Here is a 20,222-nt window from a genome sequence, read left to right as displayed (position 1 = left end):
CATGACGAGAGGAGTGAGTCTGCACAGGGCAACACCTGCTGCAGGAGCTCAACAGGTTTTAACTGCTCCAAACATAGAAACTGGAGTTTTCTGGGTGGATGTAGAAAAATCAGCCGTCTGATTAACTGTTTTCATGAGATTTAAGATTATTTATTATTAGCTTAAGTTCTCCATTACGACACACAACCTCAAAACTACAGACGTCAGTTTTCATGCAGTTTGACCTTTCTTCGTGTAAATAAATAAAAATTGTCTGAAAAACAACCAGAAGCAGCATAAACGTTCAACATCCAGGTTTTATTGAGTGTTTTTAGTGGTCACATACAACATCAACACCATTTTACTTAACAGATTTAAATAACAGCTTGTTTATTCATCAGTCTGACTTTTATTCTGAATGGACAGCTTATTCAGGAAGTTTGATAGGTATACTTTAAATTTGTTCATAATTTTAAGACTCTTTTCTAGAAAGTTAGATTTTTAGAAGAATCTAAAAATGTTTCTTTTCACCACTGATTCAAACATGATGAAACCGCATGATACCTGCTTGGCCCAAACGACCCTTTTATCTTTTTTAACATTTAAGGTTTTTCAGAATAAAAGCAGCTCTAAATGGAACAGCTTCACCAACACATCCACAAGTTTAACATCGAGTCCATTTATTTTAGCAGGAAACAGCGACACCTGGTCCAGGTAGCAGCAAAGCAACATCAACACTGACCGACCAAACTCAGAGCAAGCAGCAAAACTTTCAGCACGAAACTATTTCAGTGAAACACAAACATGCTAAGCTAACATGATCTACGTCACATCAACGGTTCTTAGTCTAAAGTCGGAGTTTCCAACGTCAGTCCTACAGGGACGGCAACATGTAACAACCTGGTAAAATATGATGTGACACATACAAAGGTGTGACCATTGATTTTATTGGTCGTTTAACATAATTAAAAGGCGGTGAAAGTAGTGGAATGTAGTACTGAGTTACACCACAAGGTGGCTGTGGTTTCCTTCAGACGGTTTGGTGCTTTACCAAGCCTCACCGATAAAGTGCATAAATAGTAAAGTCTCCGTCTTATACACGATGATGACGACAATAAAGTGTTTATCATACATTTGTTACTGCATTAACTAAGAGTGAAATAAGCGTTTTACAGTGTTGGGGTATTGTCGCTAGCATGCTAGTTGCCCCGCTAGCTTAGCACCTAACTGCTAACCCGTTAGCGGCGATATCAGCTTGATACATGATGCTACAGAGGCATAAAATTATGCATTCAATTACATTATTAGCCTACCATGTTGGTTTTCAAACTTATGTTTAAAATAAAAAGTGATATAAAGAATTTGTATTGAGTGCACAGTAATATGACATGTTTGATGTCGTACTCAGCCTAGTTCCAAGCTGACCTGTGTGAAACCACGGCTGAAGTGGAGCTGCAGCTCCCAAATGTAAACTAAAGTGAGGGCACACTTCCGCCAATCTGTCAACAGAGGAGCAAATGTTTAGCTAAGCGCTTTAGCATTTTTTGCTGACTTTGAGAATACCTAGCCTTTCTATAAAGTTATTTCCCCCATAAATCCTAAAGCGTTGATATACTTGGCTATTTTGTACTTTCAGTTGAATAAAGTTTGACATCTGCGTAAGGGAAAACTGTACAGGTAGGTGTATAATATGCTGGAACATGTGTCATTGACAACATGGTTGAAGCTTGTGCTTTAGCTTTCATTAAATACTGTGCTGGCATAGCTCTCTAGTGATTGCTGAACTAATACTTAGGATTACTGCTTTAGGGTTAGCGCAAATAACTTTTTACTTAATGGTGCCCTGGCGTTGAAGACCCCTGTCCTGGTTCAACCTGTAGCTTAAGAGACATCTAAAACACGGAGGACACCGTCGCTTGAGGACAGGAGTTGGTTCCTACAGACGAGAACATCACAACAACAACATGCAGAAGATTCTTTACGACACTACAAAGCATGCAACTACAGAAGATGGCTCTCCTCCGTCTTCATCATGCGGTCACAGGATGCTCTCGCGCTCCTCGCCGAAGGTGACGGTGTCAGAGGACACGGTGCAGATCTCTGGAGGGTCTCCGGGTTTCAGGCCTCTCTTCAGGTGGACCACTCGGACGTTCTCGTTGTTGGGGCCGGGCCTGGTGGTGGTGGAGGTTGGTGGGATGATGACGTCCCCGGTGGAGGTCTGGTTGGAGGAGGTGGAGCCCTCAGTGGGCGGGCGTGGGCGGCCTCCCTGCTGGGCGTTGGTGTTGTTGTTCAAGGTGACGTTGCTGGGCGTGCGGTTGAGGTTGTAGCTCTTGGAGGAGGTCCAGCTCTCCTCGGGGCTGCTGGCCAGCAGGCTGCACTGGTCTTCGGAGCAGATGGACATCCGGGTCACGGCCGGGTCCTGGAAGCCGCTGAGGCTGCTGGGAATGCCGCGCTTCCTGGCAGCACTCTCCTCGTCCAGCTCGATCAAGTTGGCTCTCTCCAGCTGCGACAGGTCGGCCTCCTCGTCCTGAAGCGAGTGGTTGGGCGAGCTTTCGTTGGAGCGCACGCCAGAGTCAGACGAATCCTTCTTATCCAACATGGCGTCTGAAAGGTAATCCTTCCCCTTCAGCGCCAGTGACCCGCCGGGCAGCTTGGCATCGACCGGCTTCTTGCCGTCTTTCGGCAGTAGGGGGTTGTCAGACTCTTCGGACTCCTCGTCGTCACTGGTCAGCTTCTGGTAGCGCAGACTGCCGCCACCGGCCTTTACCTTGAGGTCGCCGGCGCCCTGGAACAGCCCACCTCTCTCGGCCGACAGCTTGCGGGTCAGCAGCGACTTTGAGGATCCGCTCTTCTCATCCTCTTCGGTGATCGGATCCAGAGCGTCGCCACTAGAGGCGAAGTCGGTGTTGTCAGCTGGCAGTTTGGCGCTGCTTCTCTTGTTGAAGGACTTTCGTCCATCTTGCTCGGTGCTGTCCTTGCTCTTGTCCCCGGCTGATGATGTCATGAACTGCCCCGGCTGCGGTTGGACGGGCTTCTCCCCGACTCCGCTCATCTCCAGCTGCGCCATCTGGGCGATGTACTCCTGGTAGGCGTTGCGATACTCGGCCTGCTGCTTGTCGGTGAGCTTGCCGATGTCGTTGGACGACTCCTGCGAGTTCAGGCTGGTCATGCTGGCTGTTCGGTGAGCGCCACCCTGTGGACGGTTGGTGGAACAATAGTTAGCAGCTGACATCACCGTCCTGTTGGGTGGTTCTGAGGGGACTCACCATCCAGGGCATGTTTCCGGGTCGCGGTGCCTCATCCAGGCCCACGCCGCTCAGCTCCTCAAAGCTCAGGTTGAAGCTGTACATCGGTGACGCGTCGGCGTTGGCGGCTCCGGCGAGAGGCGGCGCCATGGCCCGCCTTCCGACCTCCGTGGGGACACCGACTACGCTGCCTTGCTCGCTGGCGGTTTCCTCATGCAGCACCTGACTCTCGATATGACGCATCTCCAGGATCTGCAGCAGAACGAAGGAGAGCCATTAAACCTGGACCTGCTCTGAGTTCTGAACCGCCACCGGATGGACCGACACCAACCGTGGCTCTGAAGAGCTGCCAGTCTCCAAAGTTCATGTTCATTTCCTTCTTCAGCTCATCAATGTTGCACTGGGACAGAACTCTGCCGTTCACGTTGGCCTGCAGACAGAACATCAACACAACGCCGTTAGCCTCAGCCCGGTGGCGCCGCCGCAGTCAGAGCGGGTCGGGATGCGGACCTTCTTGATGGTGGCGGTGTACTGGGCCACCATGCTCTGGTCGATGCCCTCGGTCTGCCGCACGCGCTCACAGACTCCGTCCGTCGTCATGGAGCTGAGGAGGACCGCGGGAACACCCGACACGACCGAAGCCGAGCCCTGGGGGTGAACAGAACCAACCGTTACAAACCGGACCAACAGAACTTCATGTGATCTGAGTATTTATTATTACTGTCATCACGGAAACACGGGTCAGTAATTAGCTGCCAGGAAGACGGAATACATCAGGAAGATGGATTCCAGCTAAAATCTGGGAAACGGGGAAACTGAGAGGCTCAAACCAAACAGTTTAATCAGGATCATGCAAACAGATCTGGTTACCATGGCGATCATCAGTCATACTTTAACTATGTGGTAACACAGCAGAACCTAACGACCTAAATGTTATGATGATGATTATTAAATGTAATCATCATAATCATCATCATTAAAAAATAATTCTATAAAATTTAGTGAAGTTAATATATAATATGGATATAAAGTTAAAAAGAAAAGTAGAATATTTAATATTTAGTCACTGCATTATTAATATATTATAAATAAGACAATAATAATAATGTATATTAATATTATTGTTATTCATCTGTTGATAATATATTACATAATAATAGAACAAAAACTATACATTATACATTAGAATTTATTAGTTACTGTAAGAATGTTAATGAAAATGTAATAATAACAGACTATTAAATACAATTTCCTTTTCTTTGAATGATAAACAAGAATAACATTTAAATATTTAGTCATAGTAACAATAATAACATTATTATTGGTTCAGTAATATTTTACTATATTAATAAAAGTAAATTATATTTATTAATATACTTATTTAGTTGTCATATTTATAAAATATTTTAAGAACATTAAAAATAATGCAATAATTAAAAAAGACAAATACAATTTTCTCTCTTTTAATGAAACTACAGATGGGGAGCGAAGTTAAACTAAATCAAGGCTAAATAAAAAAAATAATTATTTATCCATAATTATTATTACATAATTATTATTATGACAGTCATCTAACTTTTAAATTCTGTATATTTATTTTAATTAGACTTAAGTGAACTTATTACTAATATTGACAATAATAATCCTGAGAAGAAGATGAAGGAAAAAAACATTTTTTATTTTATTTATAGGACATTTAAACTGTTGGTTTCACTTTTTATCTTAATAATAAACATTTGATGTTTTAATCTGAATCTGTTGACCTTTAATCTGAAATCCTCCAGCATTTGAAAGAATCCCTCAGTCAGGGTCAAAGTGCAGGGTGGGGGGTGAACCGTACGTTTCCCCAACAGGTGAGACAGTTTCCAGGTGAGGACATGAAAGGGCAAGTGAAGCTACAGGTTGTCCAGGCAAGGTGCATGCTGGGAAACCGACTCTTTATGTCCACAGAATCCAGTTAATCTGTAGAGGTTTCAGTTCAGAAATGATCAAATTACAGAAATATGAGCAGATGCTAATGGCTAGCTAGCCAGACGCTAATCGTCTCGTATCTTAAAATGCAGAGGACTTCTGTGGACATATGAGGGACGGGGCGGGGGACGTCCAACATGGAGGGTTCAGTACCTGCTTCCTTTTAAAAGATGAACTCTTAGACTGCAGACAGACAGACAGACAGGCGAGGGATGGACACATCAGGAAATGAAACTGATAACAAACATCAGCAGCTCTGACAGAAACCAACCCACAGGAGAGGAAACGGAGGAAAAACAGAAGAAGAAGAAGAAGAAACTAAAACCCCAGAGGTCTGACTCTGCAGACGTGCTGTCAACCTGGAGATAACAGAATCTGACATCAATTTAAATCACTATGAATCATCGCTTCAATGATGCTGCCACCACCACCGTGCTTATGGTGCTGACCATTGGATATCTTCATCTGAACTGCAGCTGATTTCACCTGACTGTCCTCTTGTGACGTCAGAACACCTGGACAGGTGAGTTTGGTGAGTCAACTCTGACTTTTACTGATTCTTCTGGATGACTTACGGCTGCAGCGGCGCCGGCGTCCCAGCTGAAGGAGACTTTGGGCGGCGGCCGCAGGTGAAGATGTGGAGGGAAGGGAGCCACGAACGGGCGTGGCAGCTGGTAGAGGTGGTGGGAGAAATATGGCTGAACGGGGGTGAAAACCAAAAGAAGGGTCATGGATGGAGGCGTTCAACAGAAAATAAACTCTGAATCTCTCAGAGATTCACTGCAAAACATGGAAATTAAATCAAAACGATGAAAAGAAATGAATGAAACTAAAGAAGGAGGTCACATGACACGATGACATCACAGGCAGGTGGGCGGGGCCCGGACTCACCCTGTTGTAGAAAGGGTGCTGCGGGCCGGCCAGGCCACTGTAGTAGCTGCTGTGGGGCTGCGGGGAGATGACGCCCCCTGCTGGCGGGTTGAAGGGGCCGCTGAAGGAGGCAGAGGGTGAGCAGGCGGACGACACCTGGCTGTAGACGGAGGTGGGGCGGGGCTGGGCCTCCTGCAGCGGCATGGCGGGGTACGTGACCCCACCCAGGTTCATCTGCTCCCGCGCCGCACGCACATCTGGAACGAGACGGAAAACATCTGGGCTGAAACATCAAACAGAACCGGATCCAAACAGAGAAAAGATGAAAAAATGAGGAGAAAACATCTGGATAAAAAAAAAACTGGAGCATCTGGATCAAAGTGGAGCGTCTGGCCCAGGCCTGGTTCTGGAGCTCTGACCTGCGATGATCTCCCTCAGCTTGGGGTCCAGGTTGACGGTGCAGGGCAGGAAGGTGCGGACGTCCCTGGCGGTCAGGACCGGTGTCCGTGACGACAGGAAGACCTCGAAGCTGCGGACGTCGCCGTCGATCTCCAGCAGCGGCTCCACGTCCTTGGTGGTGGGGATGTTCTTGGACACCCTGAGGAGCGGAGGACAGCAGCGGCTCAGACGGAGGGTCGGGCCGGCGGCGGCAGCGGCGGGAGGTGAACGTGCCCTCTGACCTTTCATAGATGCTCTTGAGCGCGACCTGGTCAGGGACGCCGTCGGTCTCCTCCAGGTAGAGGATGAGCCAGGACGTCCTGTAGGGCCACTGCTCTGTCAGGTTGATCCAGGACGCCAGCCGGTCCCAGTTGAAGCTGATCTGATTGGCTCTCAGGAGGCGACCTGCACAGGAAGGGGCGGAGTCAGACGTGACATGATGACCGTATGATAACCTGAGGTCAAAATATTACGGCTGGAGAATATGGCTGAAAACCTTTCATAATATCAGCATTTCATATCTGTCGATATTGATAAGTATTGATTAGCTTTTATTTTTAAATATCTGAAATCGAGCCAAACTGGTGACGTGTCATTTCCTGTTTTATCCACCGTTCTCACTCAACCCGTTATTTATGAGGCACGGTGGCAAAACCTGAAACTGCTGCTGTGCAAGTTACTCCACTGGCTGTTGCTAGGCAACAACAGAGTGAGAGAGTTAGTTGTTGCTAGGTATCCAAAGAGCGAGTGAGTTAGTTGTTGCTAGGTAACCAAAGAGCGAGTGAGTTAGTTGATTCCACAAACAGAGCTTAGCGGCCATGAGGGGCTCCTCTGCCTACATCTCCCAGAATGCTGTATCAGAGTTCAGTGAAATTATTGGACATTCTATCTATTATCTATTGATACTGATCACATGTTACTGATTTACTGCCCAGCCCCAGTTTTGCTGTATTATGATTGCAGCTCTAAATACGATTATTTTGAATTTCTTTAGCATGTTTTGAATGTTTCGTAAACGATTTGCTTCTTAAATGTTTGCTAATTTGTGAGCTGATCTTCACTCTTTGACCTTTGACCTGTTGCTGTCAGACCCACCAGTGTTCTAAAAGGACATTGGTAAATATAATTGGAACTTCAAATTAACATTTAACTTTAATCTCTGTAGTTATAGTCAGCTTTAATCACAAATATGAATGCTTTTTACAAAGTACTTATTTGGCACTCGGTATTTTTACCTTTCACTTAAAATTAGTTAACTTCACAAATCCAACGACTCCAAAACACTCTGCAGACAAGATGTTATTAGTTTCACTAATGCTAATGGCAGCATAAGCTTTAGTTTAAATTTAGCTAACCGCTAACTGGCCCATGCCTGGTGTCCAGGTGTGAGCGGCCGCCCAGGAGGGCGGGGCTTACCTGTGACGGAGACGATGTTGAGCAGCCGCCTCATGGTCTGCGGGCTGATGTCGCTGAACCAGTCCTCTGTCACCATCAGCTTCGTCAGGTCGAACGACATCTGGCGCGTCACCGAGCGCTGCACCTGGCGCCGCCGGTACGTGTCCTGCAGCGATGCAACACAAGTCACATGACCTCAAGCAGCTGGAGGACCAGTCAAAGTCTCAGTTACCTCCCAGTCTGACTCACCCGGCGGTTCAGCGTCGTCTTGCTGCCGAACTTTGTTAACTCTCCCAAACTGTGCTGAGACAACTTCCTGTCCAGCTCCTCATGCCAACCCACTGAAAACACACACACACACACACACACACACACACACACACACACACACACACACACACACACACACACACACACACACACACACACACAGATGCAATTAACCTTTTCCTAATTCAAATCTAAGATGTTTTAAGACCTTTATGAAAGGTATTTAATATCTAAATAACCACAGAAATGTGCAAACTTTGTCCAAACAACTAGAGATAAATCTGCACTTCATCATTATCAACGCAAAAAATCTAGCTTACCAGGTAGCTAGCAAGCTAGTAAAAGCATAATGCAGGTAATTAGCAATAGCTTCCACTGTCTCCTGTCACTCAAACTCTCAAACTTAAAAGTTTGAGAGGAATTCTAATTTTGTGTCTCTTAATAATTTGAGTTTTGCCAAAAGTCCCACAATAAAAAAAAAATACATAGAATATATGAGATTAAATGGACCTGCCATGACAACATCTAAGACCTGTGATTAACATATTTAGCTCAGAAATCCCTTATTGATCCCAAATTAAAAATTTTAATGAAATGTTGGTATAACATATTAATTTAAGATTTTTTTATAGGCCAACTTATTTTTTTAAAAGCCATCTAAGACAATTTAAGGCCTTAATTTTACATACATGAAATTGAAAGATTTTAAAAATGCTTTCTTTCTTTCTCGTTGTCATGGTTACCTTCAGAGTTGGCGGCGTCCCCGTTGGCAGGCGCGGCGGTGCAGATCTTCCTGGCGCTGGACAGCCCCCTGCTGTTGAGGAAGACGGGCAGGTGGACGATGTTCCTCATGTAGTCGTGTCCGTTGATGTTGGAGTCTCTCAGGACGCTGTTCAGGTTCTGGTTGATGGCTTTGATGATGATGTGAGGGTCGCTGGCGAAGATGGAGATGAACGGACCTTTGGAGAATAAAACCCGGACCTGCAGGAGAAGAAAGCCGTGCTTCTCAGTGTTGTCTGAATTTAACTAGGAGTTCCTCAGGAGTAGTTCACGCAGCATCTTCTCACCGTGTCGAGCATCTGCAGGACTTTATCCTGCTCACAGGAGTCCAGACCATCGATGACGACCACCAGCCGGGTCTGGTGCTGCGTGAAGCTGTCGATGGTCTTCGCCATCCTCGCCATCAGCTCCACCTCGTTCTTCAACACCTGTAGGAGAAAACCAGCGAAGCCCGTAGGGTTAAAACATCCTTCAGACATGCTGGAGCGGCTGCTAATAAATGCCTGTGAAAATAAGAATGAAATAAATTAACTGAAAAATGAATTAATTAATAAAATGAAAATGTTAAAATAAATAAATAAATATAAAAAATTAAGGTATATAATATAATAAAAACAACAAAAAAGAAGTTGCTGTCAGAGAAAATGAGATAAAAACATTAAAATAAAAAAATAAAGAAGTACTGCTATAAAATAAATACATAAAACAGAAGCTCCTGCCAGGAAAAAGAAAATGATAAAAAAACAAAAGTAATAATAATAAAAAGGTAAAAAATTAACAATAATAATGATAAAATGAATGCATAAATGATAAATAAGTAAAAAAGCTAAAATTAAATAATAAAAATATGTAAGAGAAGATCCTGTCAGGAAATAAAATGTAATAAAAAGTTCTCTGCAGGCTTAAAGCTGGACTCCCGTCTGACCTTCATGAAGCCTTCGCTCTTCAGCTTGTGCATCCTGTTGGCGGCGCCGTGGAGCCTCTTCCTCTGCGAGTTCAGCACCGAGTCGGTGACCTGCCACCACGTCTTGCAGTTGAGCAGCAGGGCGAGGCCGACCACGCTGCCGATGGCGATCAGCACGGCGTTCACCGTCTGGTTCTCGCCGTCCACCCTGAAGACGGCCAGCAGCGCCATGCCGGTGATCAGGCAGGCCAGGACGAAGACGAAGAGGATGAAGGACGGCACGCAGCACGTCTTCTTCCACTTCTTTTTACCTGCAGGAGAGCAGAGAGGAAGAGCTCCACTGTAAAACTATCCACACAATGTGAAACAAATATTACAGGTAAATATAGAAATATTGATCTAAAACTGATCAAAGCTCCTTGAAAAGGATTTGAAGCATCTTTACTGCCCTCTGCTGGCTGGTTGGAATACTGACAGCAATAAAATAATATTTAATTCATTTAAAAGACATTTTTAATTTAATTTTTCAGTTATAGTTTCATCTTTCTTTGTCTTTTAATGTACTTAAACTTTATTGTCTTAATTAGTTTGAACAGAATACAACATGGTGCATATTTTGAATAAGAGTTTCTAAACGCAATAGAATCGATAATGGAATCGGTATCGATAGATTCTTATCAGTTTCCATCCCTAATCACAAAGAGCGTCTCACCTTGTGTCTCCTCCGTCTTAAACACCCTGAAGAGTCGTGTTGCTAGGAAACCAAACTCTCTCTCGCAGGCGTCCGACAGCGTTGCGATCATCTCCGCCATGGACGTCTCTCCTCCCACGCTGGACAGACGGTTGTAGTCCGTGAACAGGAACCTGCAGAGGAAGTCAGAGGTCAGAGTATCATCAGCGCTCGGCTCTCCTGTGTTTCCATGGCGATAAATACAACTGGGCTGATATTAATAACTAATATTATTTCCATCTTGTTGCCATCTGTTTCTGGTCGGTTTTTTTTTTCCAAAGGTGTCAGAACATTTGAAAGATATATATAATATCAGTAAATATCGGTTATCGGCCAAAACAGTATTAATATTTGATACTTATATCGGCCCAAATTTTCATATCAGTGCATTCCTGATTTTTTTGTGTCAAACTCGTCTAAAACTAGTTTTTGTGGATGTTATTTGTATTTAATGTTTGTAGACTTTTGCCAAAAGTCCCACAATAAAGGTGGTAAAACAAAATGCTTGTATTTCCTCTCTTCCACATTTGCAGATTACATTTCTCTGCTCCTGGTTTTACATCAGGAGGGTTACAGATAGAAACTGTCCGACTGTGACATCTGCCGCGTTCCTCCTGAGCGTTGAGCTAAAATCCTGATCCAGGTCCAGATAACTGATGGTTTTACACCTGCCTTTTTAAAAAGCTCTTCCTTTCTGCTCTTTGCCACGCTGCTTCCCGGTTGCTCTGTTTTGATGCCGGCCGGTTACGTCATCAACAAGCATCAATGCGGTTAGCTGGTAGGGTGCAGATCTCTGTTGTTTCTACCATAGTTATGATGCATTCCCACCAGGGTGGAGCGGCGTGCGTTACCTGACAGGCAGGGCTCTGGTGCTCTGCTCTGGCAGCTCCGGCGGGTTGACGAACATCAGCCTCAGCAGCAGCTCCAGGTAGCCGATGTGGCGGGCCAGGCGCGTGCTCAGCAGCCACGCCCACGTCCAGTTGTCGCCCTCGCGCCGCCCGCCGAAGTACACTACCACTGTGGAGCAGACAGACGGCTCCATCAGCAGTTCCTTACAGGAGGAGGAAGAGAATAAACTCTGACGCACCGAAGAAGAGGTAGAGCAGCGCCAGCAGGCTGAGGGAGACGGCCATGGCCAGCTTGAGGTCAACGGTGAAGCCGAGGACGACGGCGACGGAGCCGCAGAACAGCAGAGACAGGAAGACGACGAGCCAGGAGAACTGGAAGAGCGGCTCGATCTGCTGACCGGCAAATGTCTTCATCTCATCTGAGGACGAGGAGGAGGAAGAGCAGGAGGATGAGCAGGAGGAGGAGGAGGAGGAGGAGGAGCGGCGTTAACTCGTAGCTATGAAGCCAGGGTTCAAACACACTTCACAGAAAAATTCAAGAACTTTTCAAGGTCATTTTTCAAACTTTTTCAGCTCCACACTTTGAAAGAAGACAATATTTTCAATTCGCTGTTTTACTACTTAATTTATTACTGTTATTAATAATGGTTTATGGTAAAATTTTACATTCTAGAGCACAGAGGAGAAAAGCTAAAACATAACAAGACGTTATGTTTTGACATCTCTAACTGCACATCTCCCTGTTCTGAGAAAGCTTTTAATCAAACGTTATCATTTATTCAACAAATTGTGAAGTTTGAATATCAAACACTTTCAAGGCTTTTATACAGAAATAAAACTCACCAAACCAACAACACATTTCTTATCATAAGAATTGTAATTAATTGCTGTCTTGATGAATGTAATTTAATGATGTAAAATAAAAAACAAAACCAACATTATTGGAATGTTATTTTCTGAGCATTTTGCCCCACAAGAGCCTAATAAACATCAGTAAATCTGAAACAAGTGTGATTAACTTCAGTTACTGTTTGCAGTTTGGTGATATAAATCAGACTTCTTAAGTAAGAAACTTAAATGGTGACATGAAAGCTGAAGTTACAACTATTAGCTATAAATGTAGTTATTTACCATCATTTTTATCATTATCACAGTACAACCACAGAATATTGTGATAAAATGAGGTATTTTGTGTGTGTGTGCGTTTGTTTGTAATACCTTGTGGGGACGATTTTCCTGACATATACTACGTTGTGGGGACCAACAAGAGCCTGGTCCCCACAAGGGGAAACCCTGTTTTTGGGTCAGGGGTCAGAGTTAGGGCTAAGGTTTGGTTAGGGTTAGGAAAAGGGTAAAGGTCAGGTTTAGGCTGTAGAAATGAATGGAAGTCAATGGAAAGTCCCCACAAAGATAGCAACACAAACATGTGTGTGTGTGTGTGTGTGTGTGTGTGTGTGTGTGTGTGTGTGTGTGTGTGTGTGTGTGTGTGTGTGTGTGTGTGTGTGCTGACCCTCCAGTTTCTTGAGCAGGAAGGACTTGCCGGAGCCCCACTGGGCGTACAGACCCACGCAGATGGGCGGCTGCATGGTGGGTTCGCTCAGGATGTCGGCCAGAGCCGAGCTGTACAGGTCGTAGCCCAGCATGTCGCCGTCCGTCTCCGTGGGCGACAGGTGACCTGTGGGGGGCGGGGCACATGAGAGGTCAGGTTACCGTTAGAAACGGGTCACATGATCGTCAGGGAGGAGGAAAACGTACGAGCGCCAAAGATCTGGGTGAGGATGCTCTTCTGGTGGCTGCAGTCGATGTTGTATGGCGTCTCCCCGGCCTTGTTGGGCCGGTACAGCAGGCGGCCATCTTTGGGGTTGCGGAGCAGCAGCTCGGCGAGGCGGCGGCTCCGGCCGCGGATGGCGACGTGGAGCGGAGTGTCTCCTTTCTGGGAAAACGGACAGAAGCAATGAGGAAGTCATTGACGTGTCTGTACCTGAGTTTCCATGACAAATGAGCCCAAATCTTTGTCTGCTAGTGTAAAAAAACAATCTCACAATTGTGGTGTTTCTTTTTAATAAGAAATGAAATTAAAATCGAATGAATAAGGTTGTTCACATGAAAAATCACTAACAATCATGGCAGAGACGGATGTAAACAGTTAAATGAGGAGATGTTGGCGTCTTCTTCAGGTGTTGGAGCGACAAGCCCCGCCTACTTGGGAGCGGCTACATATGCAGTGTTTTGGGGAAATTGTAGTCGGCCATTTTACATTAGAGCTGTGAATTCAACACAGAATGACAACTTTGTATGAACAACAAAGAAGACCACTTCCTGTCGTCTTCTTTGTGGTTTTCGGCAGTAGTAACATCTGGATGTTCGAACAGGCAGTTTTGCGAAATACATCTGTTACGTCTGAAAAGCTGCCTCATCCCAGCTTTTCTCCCAGAGTTTTTGTTTTTAACTGGCGTGTTTTCATTAAGTTAATTTATTTTATAGTTTCAGTTTGAGTAATTCTGCTGTTAATGGAAACACAGTTCGGGTTTGGAGGTTCTGTGACTCTGAGTCTCCCACCTTGTCCACAGCCGACACTTTGGCTCCTTTGTCCAGCAGCAGCTCCACGATGTCGATGTTCCTCATCTTAGTGGCTTTGATCAGCGGCGTTTCTCCGTCCTGACAGGAAAACGCACACTCGTCATTGATGTGATCTGCCCGGTGTGTGATCCTCTCTGGGATCCAGTGGATTCACCTTGGTGCACGTCTCGGTGTCGGGGTTGCACTGCAGGATGTCCCGGACCATGATGGCGTTTCCCTTCTCCACGGCCCAGTACAGAGCCGTCTTGTTCTCCTGGAGACGCAAAAGGACCGACAAAAACATGAGGGAGGAAATCTGCTAGCAATGGTTTGTTTTCCGAGAACAGACCCAACAAATATCAGAGAAGCTGATCTCTGTGGTCCTCTGACATTCTGAACATGGACACAATGCAAACTTTTCTACAAGAACCTGAATCTGTTTTTAAGCTTTTTGTGTTAAAGAGCAAAACACACAGGTCCAGGAGAAAGCTGTCAGTTACACAAAACCTAATAAAATACATTAAAGTTTCCAGTGATGCTCCAGTAGTTTATGACCTTTGACCTTCCGGTCGGCTCTCACCTGTCCTCTGATGTCGATGTCGGCGTATTTGTGCAGCAGCGCTCTGACGATCTCCACATGGCCGCCCCTCACCGCCCCAATCAGAACCGTGTCCCCACTCTGCAAACACACTGTGCCGTTAGCCTCCCAGTGGAGCAGAACCGGAATCGGAACCGGAACCAGTCGGGCGCCTCACCCGGTCGGGAATGTTGACATACGTCCCGGCGTCCAGCAGGTCCTGGACGATCTCGGTGTGGCCCTCCTTGGCGGCGATCATCAGCGCCGTGTTGCCGTCCTTGTCGGTCATGTTGACGTTGGGGTTCCTCTTCAGCAGCTCCTTCACCACCTCCGTGTAGCCGCCCTTCACCGCCACGATCAGCGCCGTCATGGAGTTCTGAGGAGACCAGAGTCTGGTGTTTCAATCGCAGCGCTGCTTCAGCAGCAGAAATATCTGAGCTAAATGAGACCAGGAGGCACAATTTCTGAACCGTTTCACCTAAAATATGACAAATAAAAATAGACTAATCAATTATTCTGATGATCAATCAATTATTTTTGATAACTAATCAATTATTAACTATTAATCAATTATCCTGATAGTTATTCTATTATTCTGACTGTTAAATGATTATTTTTATTATTAATCTGTTATTTTTGATCGATTATTCTCATGATTAATCAATTATTCTGATGATTATTTGATTATTCTAACGATTAATCGGATAAAAATATTAGCACATTCTGCAGATTTTTCATTTAACCACTTAAGTTTATAACCAATGTTAAAATACATAAAAATGCAAATAAACAAATAATTTAATTCACTTTTTAAACAATAAACTAAACATTTAATTGCCTATTATGCATTAACAGCATTTATTTAGTGAACACTGGGTCATGCAGCACAGGATGAATCTGCATGTACATCATGTCCTGACCTGATGATTACATTTTGGATCAACAGAAAAAGATGCTCATGGAATTATTTCACAGAATCTGAACTAGCTGAAGGTAAAACTCTCTTCAGGAGTTCTTGGTAGATCAAATTTACAAATAAATAAGATTTTTCATCTTGATTACAAAATGGTTATATTATTGAAACAGTTCTGGCCTAGTTACTGCTCTGAGTGTGTTGTTCTTCAAACAGCCCTGTTTGGCTTTCAGTTGTTCAGCAGAAATGCGTTAAATCTGTTTAGTCTCATGTACGGTGGCTGGGTGCAGACATACCGCCCCCTCCTGGTCGACGTCGGCTCCTTTCTCCAGCAGGTGCATCACGCAGTCGTAGTGTCCCTTCCTGGAGGCCCAGATCAGGGAGGTGGTGCCGTACTGTCCACAGAGACACACAGGGACGTTCAGAGACAACATGGCTGCCGGTCATGATTCATTCTGCCTCTGACTGAGCGTCACCTTGTCTGAACAGTTGACTTTAGCTCCGTGCTCCAGCAGCAGCTTGACGATGTCGGCGTGTCCCCGTCCCGCTGCCCAGATGATGGGATACACGCTGTACTGCTCAGACAGGAGGAAGACGAGAGCATGAGGGGATGACGCTCTGCGGCGGGTCAGCAACAAGTGGGGGTCTCACCTGTCCCGTGGTGTTGGGATTGGCTCCCTGCTCCAGCAGCAGCCGGGTCACCTCCACTCGACCTTTATAAGCCGCCCACATCAGCGCCGTCCAGCCGCCCTAAATCACACAGCCTCATCTTAGACACACATCCACAGCACATCTGCTCCAACTACATATCCCATGAGGCATTGCTCCCACCATGTCTCTGTGCTCGATGTAGGCGCTGCTCTCCAGCAGCTCCTTCACCACCTCCAGGTGACCCTCTTTGGCTGCAGAGATCAGAGCCGACCAGCAGTCCTGGAAACACGCAGGAAGGCCATGTTACCATGGAAACAGCAGATAATTGACCCGCTGGTGTCCTAGCAACCACACAAGACAGAATAAAAACACAGAGGGGGTGAGGGGCGTTGGGTTTGCTCACCACGTCGTCCAGGTTGACGTTGGCTCCCCTCCTGATGAGCTCCTGGACGATCTCCAGGCTGCCCTGCTCCGCCGCCAGCATCAGCGGCGTCTGGCCGTTCTGCAAACACACAAACAAATAAACATGTAAACAAAACAAAAGACGTCAACAAACACAAACGTAAGTAAAAACATGTAAACAAACCGAAACACAGAATAAACCAAAACATGTCAACAAAACGAAACATGCATAATTTCTAAAATTTCATAAATTACTTTCTTGTTCAACAGATACGTTAAATAAATAAACCAGTACTTCAATAAATATTTTGATTAGTACATTTATATAGATTAATTCATTAGTCAATACATAAGCAATTAATAAATAATTTGATAAAATAATGCGGTGTGTTGTGGTGTGTTGCGGTACGGTGCGGTACGTACGTCACTGCGGCCATCCACCTCCTTGAAGCGGTCCAGGTGAGCCTTCATGGCGGCCAGGTTCTCCTCCTCCACGTAGCTGAACAGGTTCTGGATGGCCAGAGTGGTCATCTTGATGGACGTGGTGGTGTCCATGTCTGCGGTTCCTCACTGCGCCCTCTGCAGGAAGACAGAGAAGTTTCAAACACCTCCAGAAGTTCACAGGTTTTCAAAATAAAAATAAAAGATGAGCGACTCCAGAGCTTCCTGCTGCGTCAGGAATGGTTTGAACCGCTGAGCTGCTGCTGCAGCTGATATGAAGACCTGAGCTGACCCCAGATCAGCCCGCTGCCTCCGCTCCCCGCCGATAAACACTTCAATGGGGGCTGGATCTCATTTTCCATCACAGCCAGACAGTAAAATGTGGAGCTGTCGCCATGACAACAGCCTACACATCTCCCATACAAAGAGGGAGCCCAGTGAGTGAGTGAATGTTAATGCAAATGAGCAAACAGGGCGTTAGCTACGAGCTGAATCTGGGAGTTCAGACCTGAAAACTGGGTGTGGATCCTTAATGTTCAGCCTGACGCCATAAAAATCCCTAAACGCTGCAGTCTGGGGACGATTTCTCCATCCGAAAACCACAGAAACCGCTTCTGCTCATTTTTAACGTGTAATCAGAGAGTCGGGCCTTTAATAGCAGCAGGATAATGAGCAGAATGCAGAATAAAAACGTGGTTTTCTTCTCTAACAGGGATTTAACAAACCGAGCAATTAGACTGAAGCTGACGAAACGATTCCTACATGAAAACCGTTCTGAGATTTAGGATTTCTGTTCCTGTTACCTTTAAATCCAGTCACTAAACAATCCAGAAAACATGTTATTCACTCCATATTAGCAGCATTACTCACTTTTTCTGTATAAATTCCAACATTTCATTATTTCTTGAATAATTATTACAGGTATTTATGTCAACAATGCAGTTAAAAGGGGAAATCTAAATTTAACTTAAAGTGTTTTAAACATTGTAAGTTTAAAAACAATTAATTAAATCCTAAGTTTTATTCTCTCATTCATTTTATATGTTTTCCATTATTTAATCACATAACTAAATCTAATGTGTTGTTACTGCTTTTGTATAGAAATACAATTAATACACATATATAATATGTGTAATATAATAAATACACATGTTATCTTAATTTTTACACTACTGTTTTTATCGAATTATGATGCTCATAATAATAAAAATCATCAGTTGCTTTTAATAAAAACAGTAATATACTTTATAGTGATAATTACACAGCTCCCATCGCAGCTGTATGATAACAGGCCACGCCCCCGGTGTTATATCGGCGTTATATGGCTGCTGTAACCTTCACACTGTCGGACACATTCACTGATTTACGGCCTGCGGCGCCGAAACGCACAGAAAATCACCTCAAAACAAACTAAAAACGACACAATTCATAGCTAAAACCTCCATTATAGTGGAACATACCAGAACATCGGCGAGGATCTGATTCATTCCGACAGATTCCTCCGCGACAAGTGCGGATCAATAATTAATAGAACGGAAAAGGATGCTGACGGTGAGAAGAGCGGAGAGGAGGAGATTTACCTTTAGAAAAGAACAGCTTTCAGCCTGAATAGCCCGGTTCCGGTTCGGGGTTCGGGTTTTAGGTGCGTTTCTTCGGCCTGTTTTCGGATAACAGTCTGCGGTTATTCTCCATCCCCGACAACAGCAGCCATCTTGATTAGAATAACAACCGAAACAACAGTACGAGCCAATCATAACCCTCCAATGCGTCATGCGCCAAAAACGAGGACTTTATTTCCGCTTTATCCTGTCAAAGTAAAAGCCCCAGTAACAGTTGTTTCCTACATATATGCTATTAATACCCGCCAACTTGATCATCCTGATTTAATTATTTCTCAAAATGTCCACTTTCAACGTTAGTATTATACTAAAAAACATGTTTTTGAAAAGCCTGTCAGGTTTATATTCAACTGCTTGGTAAAAATTAAGATATACATGTTTATAAATATTTTAAATAACATGGTGTCAGAGTCTCCTTTTCTCCTTTATACAAGTTTAATTATTTCTGTAAACAGTTATAAATGTGTTTATAACATAAGGCCATAATGGATAAAAATAGACAATCATTGTCATAAATGTTCCAGAGCAGTCTTTATTAGAGGGACTCTGAACCCATAACAGCTTCTCTGCATTCTGAAACCTATTTATTTACAACATCTCCAGCTGATGGGGACTTCCCCCAAAATACTTTTAGCTGTAACGTGAAAGGTGGTCAAAATGATCCAAAACCAAAGTTATGCACTGCTTTGCCTTGGTCCATCACATAAAGTCCATATAAAGTACATTGAGGTTTGTGGTTGTAATGTTGATCAACATCAAGTTGTGTCAATATATTTGCATGCAACTGCATAATGTCTGGCTATTTTTGGTGTCAATGTTTTCTTCTTTGAATCTGTTATGAATGCAGATTATCATCTGTGCAGTAAATCTACTTATTTTTATCAGTTCAGAGCATTAGCAGGATCTCTGCTCAGTATCAGTTTACTCAGGGTTAAAGTGCAGAAGTGTTATTTCATGAAAGTACAAGTACAGTGTTGGTATTAGGCCATGGATATACAGATAATCTAGACTGTGCCATCTGAGTCATTCCCCTCTAGCCTAATACTCTCACCTGTCTACCTTCTTCTATCAATGATTTATTTGTAAATTCATCTGAATCTCCTGTTCAATTTAATGTCATCATACAAAGTGACAATATGTTAATGTTTTTTGTTGTAAGACATTAAGGGGCTATGCATTTATATGACTTTATATGATCCCTCATTAATGTGCTGTGCAATAATAAAAATAACTGGAACCTTCGACACATTAACTGTAAAAAAAATCCAACATTTATTCACATAATTTACAAAATAAACCAAATAAAATAAACAGTCAAAACAAACATGTCAAAACTACAAAGTTAGGTGGCTGGTTTTTAATCACTGTTTTACATAAACATGTTCATTAGCAGTCACATCTTTTCAACCAGGTGTCATGGCAGAAACCTAAAACTAGGAATACAATTGTAGATCAAATACAAAAACAGAAAGATTCAGAGAAAGATTCAGATTTTTCTGTGTTTTAGAAGAAAAGAGGCAAAGAAAACATTGATTTTTACTGATTGGCAGAACTGCTGACTGTTAATACTCAGAATAGTTTGGACAGAAAATGAGATTAAATTGTTTAGATAAACTAAAACCAGAAGTTT

The 20,222-nt window shown here is 44.1% G+C and overlaps 1 protein-coding gene across 4 annotated transcripts; it reads right to left on the bottom strand.

Moving 5' to 3' along the window:
* Positions 1-278: 278 nt before the first annotated feature.
* kidins220b (kinase D-interacting substrate 220b) lies at positions 279-18,718 on the bottom strand. 4 transcript variants are annotated; one of them, XM_015015112.1, is made up of 30 exons: positions 18,554-18,718; positions 16,956-17,111; positions 16,534-16,632; positions 16,311-16,409; positions 16,131-16,229; positions 15,956-16,054; positions 15,776-15,874; positions 14,745-14,942; positions 14,570-14,668; positions 14,165-14,263; positions 13,990-14,088; positions 13,186-13,363; positions 12,941-13,105; positions 11,670-11,849; positions 11,434-11,599; positions 10,565-10,716; positions 9,874-10,163; positions 9,236-9,376; positions 8,912-9,149; positions 8,148-8,239; positions 7,920-8,064; positions 6,746-6,908; positions 6,485-6,663; positions 6,087-6,322; positions 5,771-5,893; positions 5,349-5,378; positions 3,735-3,872; positions 3,556-3,654; positions 3,246-3,476; positions 279-3,172 (listed from the first exon to the last, which is right to left on the bottom strand). In XM_015015112.1, the coding sequence occupies exons 2-30, from the start codon at positions 17,085-17,087 to the stop codon at positions 2,018-2,020; spliced, it is 5,223 nt and encodes a 1,740-aa protein (XP_014870598.1). In that variant the 5' UTR covers positions 17,088-17,111; positions 18,554-18,718; the 3' UTR covers positions 279-2,017. The 4 variants fall into 4 exon arrangements, with proteins under 4 accessions (XP_014870598.1, XP_014870599.1, XP_014870600.1 ...); XM_015015113.1 differs by lacking the exon at positions 5,349-5,378; XM_015015114.1 differs by lacking the exon at positions 5,771-5,893 and having other exon boundaries at positions 18,554-18,717.
* Between the last annotated feature and the right edge of the window lie 1,504 nt (positions 18,719-20,222).

This window comes from Poecilia latipinna, unplaced genomic scaffold (genome assembly GCF_001443285.1).
Source record: "Poecilia latipinna isolate Pla-1442-1.1 unplaced genomic scaffold, P_latipinna-1.0 Scaffold1884, whole genome shotgun sequence".
Lineage (NCBI taxonomy): Eukaryota > Metazoa > Chordata > Actinopteri > Cyprinodontiformes > Poeciliidae > Poecilia > Poecilia latipinna.
Note: the sequence above shows the minus strand (reverse complement) of the source record. Positions and strands in the feature narration are given on the sequence as shown.